This window comes from Cupressus sempervirens, chromosome 1 (genome assembly GCF_028749045.1).
Source record: "Cupressus sempervirens isolate cs-2001-9-10 chromosome 1, ASM2874904v1, whole genome shotgun sequence".
In the NCBI taxonomy this organism is placed as follows: domain Eukaryota; kingdom Viridiplantae; phylum Streptophyta; class Pinopsida; order Cupressales; family Cupressaceae; genus Cupressus; species Cupressus sempervirens.
The window spans coordinates 302342044-302357411 of record NC_143118.1 but is presented as its reverse complement, the minus strand read 5'-3'; the positions used below and the strand labels follow the sequence as shown (position 1 = coordinate 302357411).

The 15368-nt window shown below is 38.9% G+C and overlaps 1 protein-coding gene across 1 annotated transcript in view; it reads left to right on the top strand.

Annotated features, from left to right (window-relative positions):
* The window catches only part of LOC149577313 (uncharacterized), a 200440-nt gene that overhangs the window by 159383 nt on the left and 25689 nt on the right, over positions 1-15368 (top strand). Inside the window, exons 12-16 of the mRNA XM_089823391.1 lie at positions 9549-9656; positions 9906-10036; positions 10228-10294; positions 10508-10578; positions 10687-10768. Of these exons, the coding sequence (XP_089679517.1) occupies positions 9549-9656; positions 9906-10036; positions 10228-10294; positions 10508-10578; positions 10687-10768 (459 nt within the window). The remainder of the gene's footprint in view (positions 1-9548; positions 9657-9905; positions 10037-10227; positions 10295-10507; positions 10579-10686; positions 10769-15368) is intronic.

Here is a 15368-nt window from a genome sequence, read left to right as displayed (position 1 = left end):
CAATCCTATATGCAGGGGCATCATGCTCAAATTGTGGACTTATGGTTTGCACAGTTGGGGATATGGTCGAGACACATTAGGGAACCTTGTCCTAAGTGCACAAAGTTTGGAGTGATCATGTTGAAGTTAGAGTCATTTTGGTGGTTGTTGGTAACGTGTTCCCAATTTACTAGTAGATCTTGTAGATTGTTTTTGCGAGTTTCGATCTGTGGGCACTGGTCTATGTCCTCTTGGATTTGGATCGTTGGATGGCACATGGACCTATGCATAAGGGCACATACTTTCGTGTTGTCATTTGAGTTAGTTATGCTTTGTAAACTTGGGGCTTGTCCTAAGTATTTAGTTATTTCATGTATTTAATGTTTGTTGCCAAGCTGACTTGTGGCTTGAGGGTTTATTTAATGTGAGTGTTTATTTAATGTAACTTGCTAGGTTGACCTGTGGCTTGGTTTGGTATAAGTAGAGGGTCCTATGGTGTCTTGAGTCATTCAGTTCAACATGGAGTAGCTGAGAGGAGCAAAGTTTGGCAAAAGTAGTAGCCAAGTGTGGGCTTGGGAAATAAGGTTACATGGTGGCTTGTGAGCACAAGTTTAGATTCTTATTGGGGTTCTTTATAAGATTGTGGATCTGGGCTAGCTAGAGTTTGGATCTTGCAAGGTCTTGCATAACTGTTATTGTAATTGCTTATATGTTTGGACATAACCCAGAAGGCCTTACATTCAGGCATGTTGAATGTAAATCTTGTAGAAGTTGAGAAAACCAACTTTACAAATCCTCAAGAACACCTGCATGCAAATATCCTGCAATGAAGAGAAACCAGAAAATGGAAAAAGCAGAGCTTGGAAATTCTCAACAATATGAGAGCAAAAATATATTCCAAGTTATTATAACAAAAAGTACAACGGTTCAACAAAGGTGAATGAAACACTAGAGGGAAAAAGAAACTAGGTTTTCACAATATAATTAATATAAAATATTAATTTTATGCACCTAAGAGAGCTAAAGCAACTAGAGTAATACATAACTTACTCTAACACCCCTCCTTAAGTGAAGCTTAGGAGGAAGCTAACCTAGCAAATCTACGAAAGCAAGAAAATGGGTCCCGACAACAAGGCCTAATTAGGTACCCAAAACAAGGAAATCTCTGTAAACCGGAGACAAAGGAGAAAACTCAATGGGAAAAACCCCTCTCCAAAAAGAGATAGAACAAACATGCTGAAAAAACATGAAGGAAGGCTAGCCTCAAAAAGACCCCCCAAAGACAACTTTTGAAACCCCAAGCAGAGCCCGCAATTGAAGATAGCGTGGCAATGCAAATGACTTGGTGAAGATGTTGGCAACCTGTGCATTAGTGGAAATGTACTCCAAAGAGAGAACACCATCTTGGATCAAATGACGAATGAAATGCATATGAAACTCAATGTGTTTAGTGCGTTGATGCTCCACCAGGTTGTGGGAAATATGAATAGCACTTTGATTATCGCACCACATAACAGTGGGACGATTAGGAGGAAAACCAAACTCAATCATTAACTGCCGAAGCCATAAAATCCCCTGACTAGCAAGTAGTGCGGCTCAATACTCAGCCTCTGTAGATGAAAGTGCGTGAGCTTGCTGCTTCTTGCACAACCATATGATAGGACGAGAGCCAAGATAGAAAACAAAGCCAGAAGTAGACTTCTGATCATCAACATCACTGACCCAATTTGAGTCAGTGTAGCCAACAATGTGAGGTGTCCCTGATGCGTAATGAATGCCATACATCAGTGTGCCCTGAATGTATCTCAAAATATGCTTGGCAGCTTGCCAATGACTCTCATGAGGCTGATGTGAAAACTGAGAGACAAGACCCACTGCGAAGGAGAGATCAGGACAAGTGTGTGTCAGGTACAAGAAGCTGCCAACCAACTGCCAGTTCAATGTGGGATCCACTGAAGGCGAAGTGCAAGAGGTAGACAAAGTAACACCCGACTGAAAAGGTGTAGGAGCAGGCTTGCAATCAAGCATGTCAAAGTGTCAAAGCATGTCAAGAGCATACTTCTGCTGGTAGACAAAGATTCCAGCAAGGGACTGAACACTCTGGAGACCAAGAAAATAGTGTAGCAGGCCAAGATTAGTCATCTCAAACTATTCCATCAATGCTCTCTGAACATCCTTAATCATAGAGGACGAGCTACCTGTGAGAAGAAGATCATCAACACATAGCACAAGGATCAAAACCTCAGCCTCAAGACGTTGAATGTAGACTGTAGGACCGAAATGGCAGCGTGTGAAGCATGTAGAAAGCAGAAAGGAGCCCATCTTCTCATACCAAGCTTGAGGGGCTTGTTTGAGACCATACAATGAGTGTCGGAGTCTGCTAACCAAGGAGGAATCCTGCACAAATCCCTGAGGCTGCTCCATGTAAATCTCCTCAATAAGATCACTGTGCAAGAATGCACTCTTCACATCCATCTGAAAAATGGGCCATCCTTGTGAAGCTACGAGGGATAAGACAAGGCGAATAGAGTTCATCTTGGTGATAGGGGCAAATGTCTCAGTGTAATCAATACCCTCAACCTGTGGAAAACCCTTCGTAACAAGACGGGCCTTGTGCTTGTCAATGGAACCATTAGTAGCAAACTTAGTGTGATACAACCATTTGCATCGCACTACCTTTCTTCCCGTAGGAAGAGAACAAATATCCCAAGTATGATTCTTCATCAAAGAAGAATACTCCTCCATTGCACTATCCCACTCAGGATGTCCTGTTGCTGCTGCAAAAGTCTGAGGATCATCACAAATAGCATGACTGAGAAGACTAGAACCCACAGTATGTGAATGGGTGTGATGGGAAGTGGTAGGGTCACCAGCTAGCGATCCTGCAACCTCCACTGTAGCTCGAGCCCATTTAGGCATCTGGGGAGGATCTTGTGGCGGAGGTAAATGGGGATCAACATGATCATCATCCTTATCATCCGGAAAAGAGACTGGAAAGGATGAGGGAGTGGTGGTAAGTGAAGTAGACTATGGAGGCAAGGTATCTATTGCAGGAAGGCACTCATCAAATTGGACATCCCGTCGTAATAGGACCTCTCTGGAATCCGGATCAAACAACCTGTAGGCCTTAACATCCTCGCAGTAGCCAACAAAAATGAGGTGTCGGCTCTTCTGCTCCATGGCTCTCCTTTGAGCATCTAGTATAAACGCCCATGCTTCACTACCAAAAACTCGAAATGAAGATACATAGGCTTGACATGAGACCAAGCCTCCTCAGGAGTCATATTTCAAACTGCCTTATGAGGCATCTAATTTTGAATATAGTTGGCACAATTGACCGCCTCTGCCCAAAAACACGAATCCATGGACTTGGACTGAATCATACAATTAGCCATCTCTTGAAGGGTTCTGTTCTTTCATTTAGCCACACCATTCTGCTGAGGGGTGTAGGGCACTGAAAACTGATGTTGAAGACCGTGTTCAGAGCAAAAATCCCTAAAAGCTTGGTTCACATACTGCCCCCCATTATCTGTGTTTGTTTGCCGAATAGAAAGACCAGAGTGCTTCTCAACAAATGTCTTAAATGTTACAAGATTCAAGAAGAGTTGGCAGATTAACGGATTTCCGGATGATTGATTGATTAACAGAGGAACAAATGTGTTCCTTATAAAGAATTACAAGGACGTTGTTTCTAAAAGAAACAACGTAGACTGAAGACGGAATTAGAAACAAAACTAGAGACAGGATAGGAAACATTCCTATCTGGACTGAAGAAAAAAGAGACGGGATAGGAAACATTCCTATCTAGACTGAAAGACGGACTACAGACAAGTAGTTGACTATTATAGAAAGTATAAGATATTATCTTAATACCCTCCCTTAATGGTCAACGTACGGATGTCGGAACATTCTGGGATAATTGAGACCCTCCTTGGATCTACAGAATGTTGAAACCAAGAAGCTTTGCCAGAAGAGTGCTATGACTCAAAATAGGTTGCAATTACAAAACTTCGTTTTTGTGGAAAAAACGGTAAAACCCAGAATCTCACGCAACCTTGCATATTACAGACAACTTGAAATGATTTTTGAGGAGAAAATCAACAAACCCAGAATCTCACACAACCTTGCGTATTACAGACAACTTGAAATGATTTTTGAGGAGAAAATCAACAAACCCAAAATCTCAGAAACAAATTCAAAAGGCGAAAAATGCAGCTTCGCCTTGATTATGACCCGGAGAAGTCAGACGCTGCGTAACACCTAGAACAAGTTGATCGGTGTTTCGATATTCGAAGATTGTGATGATGTGCTGCTTCCAGGTTCCATAATTGCGACCATTGAATTTGGAATTATGCTCGAGCAAAATATTTGTCAGAGATGCCATGGCATGTTTTTCAATGAAAAATTGTGAAAATATGTGAAGGCACGTTCTTCGAGGCAAAAATACGAAAGACCCAGAAGAGAGCTCGAAAAACCCAGAAGGAATTTGTTGTCGTTTTTTGGATCCGCTGGCTCGAAAATTGAGGCATAAAAATCGAGGCACCCAGAAAAACGGAAGACAACCTAGTTGAGCTCTCGAAAAACCCACCAAGAATTTGCAAACAAAATATTTTTTCAACCCCAAAAATTAGGGTTTCGAAAAAAACGGCCCTAGCTGAAAAAAGCTTGAAAAAATTTTAGATTTCTTGATAAAAAATGGCAGATTTTTCTTCAAGGATCGATGTGCATGGACAAATGGGGCTAGAGTGTGCTGAACAAACATAGGCAGACCCGAGTTCGGGAATTTCTCTAAGCCGAAAACCCTAAGCGGGTTTTTAGAGAAATTCAACAGAAAAAATTTTGAAAAAATTTAAACAAATAATTTCACGAGGAAATTATAAATTTTTTCGAAAAAATTTAAGTAATAGCTTTGATACCATGTTACAAGATTCAAGAAGAGTTGGCATATTAACGGATTTTCAGATGATTGATTGATTAACAGAGGAACAAATGTGTTCCTTATAAAGAATTACAAGGATGTTGTTTCTAAAAGAAACAACGTAGACTGAAGACGGAATTAGAAACAAAACTAAAGACAGGATAGGAAACATTCCTATCTGGACTGAAGAAAAAAAAGACGGGATAGGAAACATTCCTATCTAGACTGAAAGACAGACTACAGACAAGTAGTTGACTATTATAGAAAGTATAAGATATTATCTTAATATTAAAGACTCGAAATGAATCGAAGATATCAGACTTGTACTTCAAAAAGTACACCCATGTATGTCTGGAGAAGTCATCAATGAAAGTAAGCACATATCTGGCACCTGAGAAAGGAGTGGGAAATGACATGAGGTCATTATGCATCAACTCTAGTGGTGCCAAAGCACGGCTCGTCCATGTGGAAAAGGATCCTTATGTTGTTTCCCAAGTGCACAACCTTGACAAACACCATCTGTATAGGAAATCTGGGGAAGCCCAAGAATAAGTGCCTGTGTGCTCATCTGTTGAAGATATCTGTAATTGACATGGCCAAAACGCTCATGCCAAAGTTTGCTTACTAAATCTACATGTGCAACAAGACATGAACCTGTGTCATTAGAAGATTCAAATCCATCAAATCTGTAGAGGCGAGATGCAGAGTCAACACTCCCAATAGCCACAATCATCTCAGAACCATGTAAGTCCTGGATAACCACATCATGTGGTGAGAACTCAATTGTCTTACTAGAGCTAGAGTGGCAAATTTGATAAATAGACAATAGGTTTGTCGATATATTAGGGGCAAGAAGAACATCCTGAAGAGAGCCCCCAGCTAATGCAACAGGACCAGAACCCATGATGGAAAGATGTGATGAGTTCCCAACAACAATTTGTGAAGTAGGACAAGAGGCAAGTGAGGTGACCAACTGCTGAGTGTTTGTCATATGGTGAGAGGCACCAGAATCAAGAATCCAAGTAGGCCTAGAAGTCATAGCTTGTGCAGTAAGAGTGTGACCTTTCCCTGCAGGGGGGGATGTAGACTTAGTAGCTGAAATGTGATGCTCCTGCATGGCTTCCTCTAAACCCTCCAAACGTTTCCAACACCTAGAAACGGGATGTCCATCCTTTTCACAAAACTTGCAGGTCTTAGCTGATTTCTTCTTAGTCTTGGAGGTAGACTCAGTAGACTTCGAAGAAGATTTACCCTTGGAAGGGTTAGCTAGAGGTTTCGCATCAATTTTTTTTGCATCTTTCTTCGGTTTGGCTTTTTGTTTTGGTTTCCCCTGAGAAGTCTGAGCAACCAATGCTTGGCTGGAAGAGCGAGAGGCATCCACTTGTTGGATCTTAGCCTGTTCTCATGTCAACCAATCACAAAATGTCTCAAAAGAAGGCATCTGATGTCTGTTACCCAAGGCATCCATAGTGGAGTAGAAAGTGGAAGAAAATATCTGATACTGTCCTCACAACTTTGAGAGTATCAAAAAAATACACTCATCATCAGTTTTGTTTTTACCACATCCCTGCAAGACTGTACGTAGAGATTTGAACTTCATCAAGAAGTCTTCAATAGTGGGAAAGCTGGCTGGTGTCAAAGAAGTCAACTCTGCATCAAGCTGTAGTGCCCGAAACTCATTCACTGTGCCAAACGTGTGGAATTTGGTCCAAATAGCCAGTGGAGTGGTCAAACCATCCAAGTGAAATAGTAGACTATCTGAGATGTTCAATGCAATCAGTCCCATAGCTTCATCCATTTTGTTTCTGTGTTGAAGAACCTCAAAAGGGCACTGCAGAACAGGTTGGTTCGCATCTAGACATGACCATAAGCCTCTTGACATGAGAAGCCTAGTCATTTGTGTCTTCCAAGTGTGATAGTTGTGTGGCGTGAGCCGGATCACAGAAGGATCCGACATTGAGAGAGGAAGACGGAAGCAGAAGGATCTTATTCTGAAGTAAATTACAGAAAAGAAAATGCTCCCCCCCCCCCCCACAACGAATAAATATATCCCCCAAAACCAAAGCAACAACTATGGAAAAACACAAAAACTGAGAAAAGAACATGGATTTCAGATGTAGAGAAGAGGAAAATAGAAACCTCTACTTCAACACCAAATTTGGAAGCTCAAACGAACTTAGAATCAAACAAAACCAACACCGTTGTCTCCGTCTCTGAGTCAGCTTTCTGGCGCTTCTTTTGGATTGCAAAAATATGTCCGTATGCTCAAGATATGGGCAAAAAATTGACTGCTGCTCCAAAAGACCACCTTGCTGGAAAATTACACACTGTGTTAAAATTGACACCCATATGGCTGTCACCAAGCCGTCGTTGGAAAAAAATCCAGTGGCTGGATTGCTGATGTCAATAGTTGGTTTGATGACGTCACCTTCCCGGAAGATGATGTCAGCACGGGGTCCGACTGTGATGACATCACTTGCTCGAAAGATGATGTGGCACCTCGAAAATTGATGTTAGGGTCGGTACGAAGTCAGGAAATGCCTCAGGTGTTGGATTGTGATGTCAGCACGCTGGAGCGGCGATAGAGCAAGGACTGCCGGTGGCGGTGGCGCCCGGGAGGAGAACTCGTTGGTGCCACTGTCATTGGTGGAGCGGAGGTGGTGCGTGGTGTTGGTGCTGCGGTGGGGAGTTGCTAGCGGAGCGGCCGGATGGTGGTCGCCGGGCAGTCAGTGGGTGGTCTAGTGGTGGCCGCCCGAATTTGTATTTTAATTTTTTTTTTTTGATTTTTCGTTCGTACAACCGTACGACAACATGCAAACGGGGCATAAATTTTTTTCCAAATGCTTGGAAGCCAAAAACGACAAGTTTTATATGTTTCTTGATTGCAAACGGCCTTCCAGATCCAATGGCGGCATCCGTTTGGGCCCAAAGTGCCCCAAGAAATTGCCCTTCACCCTTTTGAAGAAAACAACTCCAAAAAAGCTAGGGTTTCTTTCTCTGAATCGTGGCTTCAAGAATCTTCAGACGAGGAAGCAGCAGGTGCGCTCTGATACCATGTAGAAGTTGAGAAAAAAGCAGAGCTTGGAAATTCTCAACAATATGAGAGCGAAAATGTATTCCAAGTTATTATAACAAAAAGTACAATGGTTCAACCTTTAAAGGTGAACGAAACCCTAGAGGGAAAAAGAAACTAGGTTTGCACAATATAATTAATATAAAATATTAATTATATGCACCTAAGAGAGCTAAAGCAACTAGAGTAATAAATAACTTACTCTAACAAATCTTATGATTCTATTGTGAGAATTGGCATTAGTTTGGATCCAAATCTTTGTGTTATTGTTTATCTTCCATTCTATGGTTAATTGCTAGAAGCTAGGACATCTCCTTTGGGGATACTCTGCCTTCAATTGCATCAATCAGTAAGCCTTATGGTTGTCACTGTACCTTGTGAACATAAGATTTTGACTCTTGGAATCCAACTTGGAGCACTTGGCATCTGGAATCCATACATAAGCTAGAGAGCCAAAGATTTTGAGACAACTAATCCTAAGTTTACGACCAATTTAAACTTATTCAAGAGTCTTTCCCTTTCTAGTGTGTGTAGGGCACCTATCAAGGAGATAGATCACAATGAAAACAACTTCTGCCCAAAATTTATTAGAAACACTCCTATGTTGTAACATGGAATGGGCCATCTCAACAATAGTACGATTGCGTCTCTCTATCAGCACACTGTTTTGCTGAGGAGTGTGGGGTGCGGTTAATTGACATTTTATACCAGGTGTATCATAGAAGTTGGAGAATGCCGTAGAACAAAATTCCCTCCCATTTATTTGACCTAAGAGTGATTATAAAACAACAAACTCTTTTTCTACCTAGGCCTTCAAATTCTGAAATACTATAAAAGCATCTGATTTCTGTCTAAGAAAGTATACCCACATTTATGACTAAAATCATCAACAAAAAGCAAGATATACCTCCAACCAGTAACAGAAGGTGTATGCATTGCCCCACAAATATCAACACGAACCAACTGAAGTACCTTAGAGGCTTGCCATGAGTCATCATCTATGAATGGTGTCTTGTGCTTCTTCCCAGCCTGACAAGATCTGCAAACACCATGAAGCCAAGTCTGGATCTCAGGTAAACCAGCTACAAGTCCCTCTTGAGCCAACTGACTCTTGAAATCCAACTTGGAGCGCTTGGCATTTTGATATTACATATAGTCATAATGTCTAGGTTTTATAAAACTATGATCTATAATATCAGATTTTTATCAACATGCTTAAGGTTGTATTATTTATGAAGCTTAATGTTGGTTGATGTGATGATATCAACTTTTTTGCATAACATTTTTTCTGTGATGTTTTGCAATTTTAAGAGCTATAAGACACAAGGGCATATTTAAAATGTTTAAATCTTGAAGATTCACTTTTTCAACTTGTATTGCTTTCCTTTTTAAAGTTTAAAGTTTTATCAATATTTTTTTCATGTACATATAAACTTTAAATAACTATACTTATATTTTTAGTAAATGTGTATATTTTGCTTCTGTAACAGTACCTATTTCATTTGAGTAAATTAGTAGTTGTGCACATTTTGCTTCTACATGTCAATAGTTAGTTCACTGTTTCCTTTCCTGATGCAGGTAAATATTGCTATAGCAGCTGTCAATAAGCGTCGCATCAATGCTCAAGAAGAGAAAGAACAATTTTTTGAAGCAAGTAGTAAAATTGTTTCTCACTTAAAGATGAAGGTATAGCACGGTGGCATTCACATGCCTAGATGTGTGTTTTCTTTCCATTAGTCAATTACATTTCTATACTATGTAGTATATTTCACAATTTGTTGATTTTATTGCATGGATTGGCACTAACAGATCAATCTGAAATGATGATTAACCATTTGACACAGTTAAGCAAGGCAATGAGGAGTATGAACGTTAGATTGGTTCATACACATAGGTAAACTTGGAACTTTAATCGAAATGGTAGTATGGGTGCAGGAAGATGAATTGATGAGGTCAGTGGCTCAACGCAAAACTGAATCTGTTGTAGTGAATACATGGACAAATTTTCTGGAAGACACATGGATTCTACAGTCATCTCAAAGTCAGCAGAAAGAACAGGCGGTGAAGTAAGTAGGAAGTAAACAATCTACTGTTCACCTATAAGATAATGAGACCTCTCTGAACAAAATTATCTTTAGCTTAATCCAACAAATATAAAATAGCAATGTATATTGTTTGTGAAACTCTCGAAATTATTAATCATGTGAATAGCTATATGGACATGTTAACTGATCGTTATTGTTATATTTATGTAAAGGGATGATTTGGAGGAAGCCAATAGACAATTTTTGCTATTTGCCATTTCAGAATTGCCCACATACAAGGTAGCATTCTTTCATTTCAAAAATTCTGTGGTACCGATCAGTATTAATATGTGACTGCCATGAGCCTTAAGGAGGTCGGATTATTATTCTAATGAAATGTTATTCTCTACTAGAGTAACATTCAAATTCTATATGTTTTTGGTATGGTATCTCTGCATTTAACCATTTGTGTGAAGGTTTAGTTTCTGAATGTTTTAATTATGCTAAGCGCAGGAGGATTTAGATATTTTGCTCGATCAAATGACAGTATTTTCAAAAGCTCTCAATGATATGTCTAATAAGAGGTATGCTCCAATCAGAGCATTTTGTATAGACTTATTCGTGAACTTTCATGTTCTTGGGGAATGAATTCAATTGCTTTCTAAGGTTTATGTGACTTTAAGTTGGAACAGATCACAGTCTGACAAAGCAAATGAATCTGAGGTTTCTGAAAGGAGAAAGGTTGAAGAGAAGTACCTGGAAGCAGAGTCGCAGGTTAGTTTTACACGATTTCTATTTTAATCTTTATATAACTAATCCTGAATTTTCTATAGACATACTGAAGAACCATGTATGCCAATATATATGGGTATGTACTCAACTAAACATATTAGAGTCAAGAATGACATAACAAGAAAAGATTCAGCAGCCATTTTATCACTTGAAAACAACTTGGTGCATTAATATATATAATGTCTAGACTTTTCTATCCTGTGTACTTGGGGTGTGTACACTGCTTAACCTTTTCTAAGTATGTAGCCATGGCAAGCGTGGCCAAGTCTTGTCGCCTCTTATGGTAAGGGCCAAGCCAAGTCAATAAACGAATATAGTTGGTATGTATAAGGCTAGCCCCCATAATTTAATATACTTTATTGAGAGAGTGTTGGTTTTATGCATGGTTGTGGCATATGGTTATTTTAAGACCTTCAGATTATTTTCTTTTCGTATTCCAGCACCATGTGTTGGCTGATTAATAGACATATTTGCTAGTTTTTCTTGCTTTGTGATGTAACCGGAAACTCAATCTTCATATTTTGATAAGCCTTTTGACAAGTTTTTGGTTCCTTTTATTTGGCCTCATGTTTTTCTCAACGCTCTCCCCTTGGGTTCTTAGAGCACTGGTTGTGTTTGTGTCTGCGGTTATACTTGCGCGTCCATGTCTGCCTGCAATGGTCGTTCTTGCTTGCAGTTGCTCTATGCTCTCATTATTTTTCCTGCGCTAGGTTTTGATTGTCATCGCGCGTTTGTATTTCTTTGCCTACAACGATTGTTCATGCTCACAACTGGTTTTTTGGTCGTATAGATGCCTTGCCCTATGCCTTTTTCTTTCTTTCTGCTTGCACACTGCTTGTGGGATGTTTGTTAGAGTTCATGATTGTTGTTTCTATGCTTTTGGGTTCTTCTTGCCTTTGCGCCAGCAGGGCTTTGCATTCTTGTTCAGTTCTTGAATTCTCTGTGCTTCCCCGTCGCACGAGCTCTTATTCACCATCCTGATATTTGTGGATGTCTGCAACCTTTAGTATTGTGTTTTTTGCTTTCTTTGGTCTTGTTGCTTTGTGGTTTTGGTCATAAGTGTCATGACCTGCACTGATTTTTGGTGGCCTGCAACTGCAAATTTTTCCCTCACAAAACGACCTTATCTACATCGTAGTGGGAGCTGCTAGTGCCTTTACCTGTACTACTTTGCATTCTGCATATTTCTTACTGGTTCTTGTGCATTTTCAATAGCCTCCTTTGCTATTTCAATGACATGGAACTGATTTTCAAGCATAGGTGGCATAATCGCGGACTACTCTGCGATAAGCCAAAACTTGCCGAGTTTTTCCTGGAAAAAAGGTGCCATTTCAAAAAGTTGCCTCCCTTCAAAAGCTCGCCGATTAATGGCAGAGTATTCGGCAAACTTTTAACAAAAACTCGTGAGTTTTTATCTACCACTCGCCCACGTGCACAGACCAGTGATATAGGCAAAAAAATCATTTTTCTCATTACCAGCTTTCATTTCAGCATCTAGAGGCTTCGCAGTCACGCAACTCATGTCTACTTCTAGTGTGGGGCAGCTCTTCTAGGATTAGACCTCCTCTCTTTTCTACTAGTAGAGCTGGGAAGAAGAAGATTTGATTGTATTGTTGTATTTACTATTTAGTATTTACTTCTAGTTTGAAAAGAACTATTTACTATTTTGCTTCCCATCATTAGCATTTCGCATGAGAATGCAATTTTGTACCCACTGTGCATTTATATATATTATATATCTAAATTCTTTCATTTGTGTTCTTTTTAATTAACTCATTTAATGCATCTTCTCATTGAAACTTGCAAAAAATGTATTTTTAATTAAAATTTAGTGGTTTTTTTATGTTCCATAGTTTTTTTGTTTCAAGCGACATGGGGTTGTCAACGACTCCACTGCAAACGTATGAATGCATTAAAATCTATGTTGCTCCCCTTTCCGAGCAGTTAGATTGAGTTTTCTAGTCTCAAATCAAAGAATCAAACTATTAAAAACACAATGATTACACTCCCAAAAAAGCTTACTACACTATCAATTGACTGTATCATATGGAGAAAAGATTGTGTGGAGATGAAACAACAACTTGACATGAACCAAAATCAGATTGCTGAAACATCAGCCACAATTTCCTTTGCTATCATTGAGTTTGCTTGTTGAAAACAATTATTAAACTTTGAGCAGGTATCGGAGATCAATCACATTAAGGAAAAGAAACATGAACTAGATAGTAAACAAACCTCACTGAAATCATGGGCAACGATTTGTAAAGGTGGTGTAACAACCCTTCCTCTTGCTAGGGTGGAGGCACTTGTCCACTCCAAACTTGCTGATGAGAGAGCTGAATGTGAAGGTTTGTAGCCTCTCGCCTACTACCACCAACCCATTGGATGTGGCATATGCATTTCTTCATGACCAGCTGGAGCTTCCTAATACTTTTCTTGATAAAGCATGGTCTGATTATAATTCCATCTTGTTCCTACGATTTCACAATTCTTTACATAAACATCGCATATTCAGGTCACCTAGTAAACTCTTTCCTCTACGGTTGAAGATATATCTTGATGAGAACTTTGCAAAATCATAGGTAGTTGAGCTAAAACAGTCTTGAGCAATTGTAGCAGCAACACACTGGGATGTCAAGTGGGTTGTGATACATAACCTTAGAGTAGTGGTTTATGACAGTTTCCCCCTAGCTGGGTGAGCAATCTGATGGCTACGACTACGAAATGATGGTCACTAGGGTGGTTAAGGATGAAGAAACATAGTGTTGGTTCCTTGCATGTCAATTATTGGAACGATGATGGATCCTTTTGGTCTATGTTGGGTTTGCTTCAGGATGCAGTTGGCTTTGCGAATCTTCTTCGTCACAGAGACCCATAAGAGCCATACTCAGCCACTTCTCGATGTAATTGGCTTTCATTGGTTGTTGTTTTAGAGGGACGAGGGAAAGAGCTCTAGAGGTAATAAAAGTTCTAGTGGGGTTGCGTGTTTCGTCAATAGTTGACTTTAGAATGTGACTGTTGAAGTTGATGAAAGATCAATCGCACAGCTCCCAAGAATCACTTGCATGCAAACACTTGTGAAGTTTATAACTGTGATAATCTATTGGTCTGAGAGTGCAGACCGCACCTAATCTTCCTCCTCTTTAATATCATTTGAAGGCATTAAATATATAACAAGCACCTCTTGTGATAGGCGGCGTTTTTTGAGATAGTTTAATATTAATGTTAACTTAACATTGTTAGTTTTAGAGGTTTGCTATAGATGTATTCGCATTGCCATTTTTTTTTGGAATATGTTTTCCAAATGGCAGCGACCTCTTATATATATAAGAAAGTGAGTAAAGAATAGACATGTCCCTTTATGGGACTTGTCTGTTCATTAACATAATTGCAATCTTATAATTATATAAATATATGTATATATACATATATATGTATATATGTATATATACATATATATATGTATATATACATATATATATGTATATATACATATATATATGTATATATACATATATATATGTATATATATGTATATATATACATATACATATATATATGTGTGTGTGTGTGTGTGTGTGTATACATATGTACATATATATATACATATATATCTATATATATGTATACATATATATATATATGTGTGTGTGTGTGTATATATATATATATGTGTGTGTGTGTGTATAGATATATGTATACATATATATGCTACAATTTATCCGAGTGAAGCTACAAAACATCAACACTCCCTCTTAGCTAGGGAGGATAAACACATGACATGTATTACACCATTGGTAATACTAGGTAAGAAAAAAAAATCTTTGATTAGATGATATCTATCATTTTTATATCACAATTGATATTACGAGTATTGGTCTCCCAGAATATCTAAGATATTCACCAACTACTCAAAAGGTTTTAATATTCAAGAGTATTGGCCTCCCAAAATATCGACATTCAATATTCGCCAAGTACTCAAATAAGGTTTTGATATCACATCTGATATCAAGAGTATTGGCGTCCCAAAATATCGACATCTGATATTCACCAAGTACTCAAATAAGGTGTGATATCACATTTGATATCAAGTATTGGCCTCCCAGAATATCGACATCCAATATTCACCAAGTACTCAAATAAGGTGTGATATCACATTTGATATCATGAGTATTGGTCTCCCAGAATATCATAAGATATTCACCATTTACTCAAATAAGGTTTGATATCACATATGATATCAAGAGTATTGGCCTCCCAGATTATCAAAGATATTCACCAAATACTCTGAGTAATGTTCTTCTAGAATGTTGAGATGCAAGACATTCACCATTTACTCAATCTATTTGATCTCATAATACAAACTATTGTAAGATCATCGCCTTACAATAACTTTTGCAAATACAAGTGACATCATTTGGAAGTCTTCACTTCTTCATGATGTACATAGGTGGTAGGCCCATTAAAATCACATGGTCATGATGTATGAATCACGGTCCTCTTAACTATGACAATTTATTGATCATTGAAGCATTCATCGCAACGTGGTTTACTCCCTTTCAATCAAAAAGATCGAGATCAC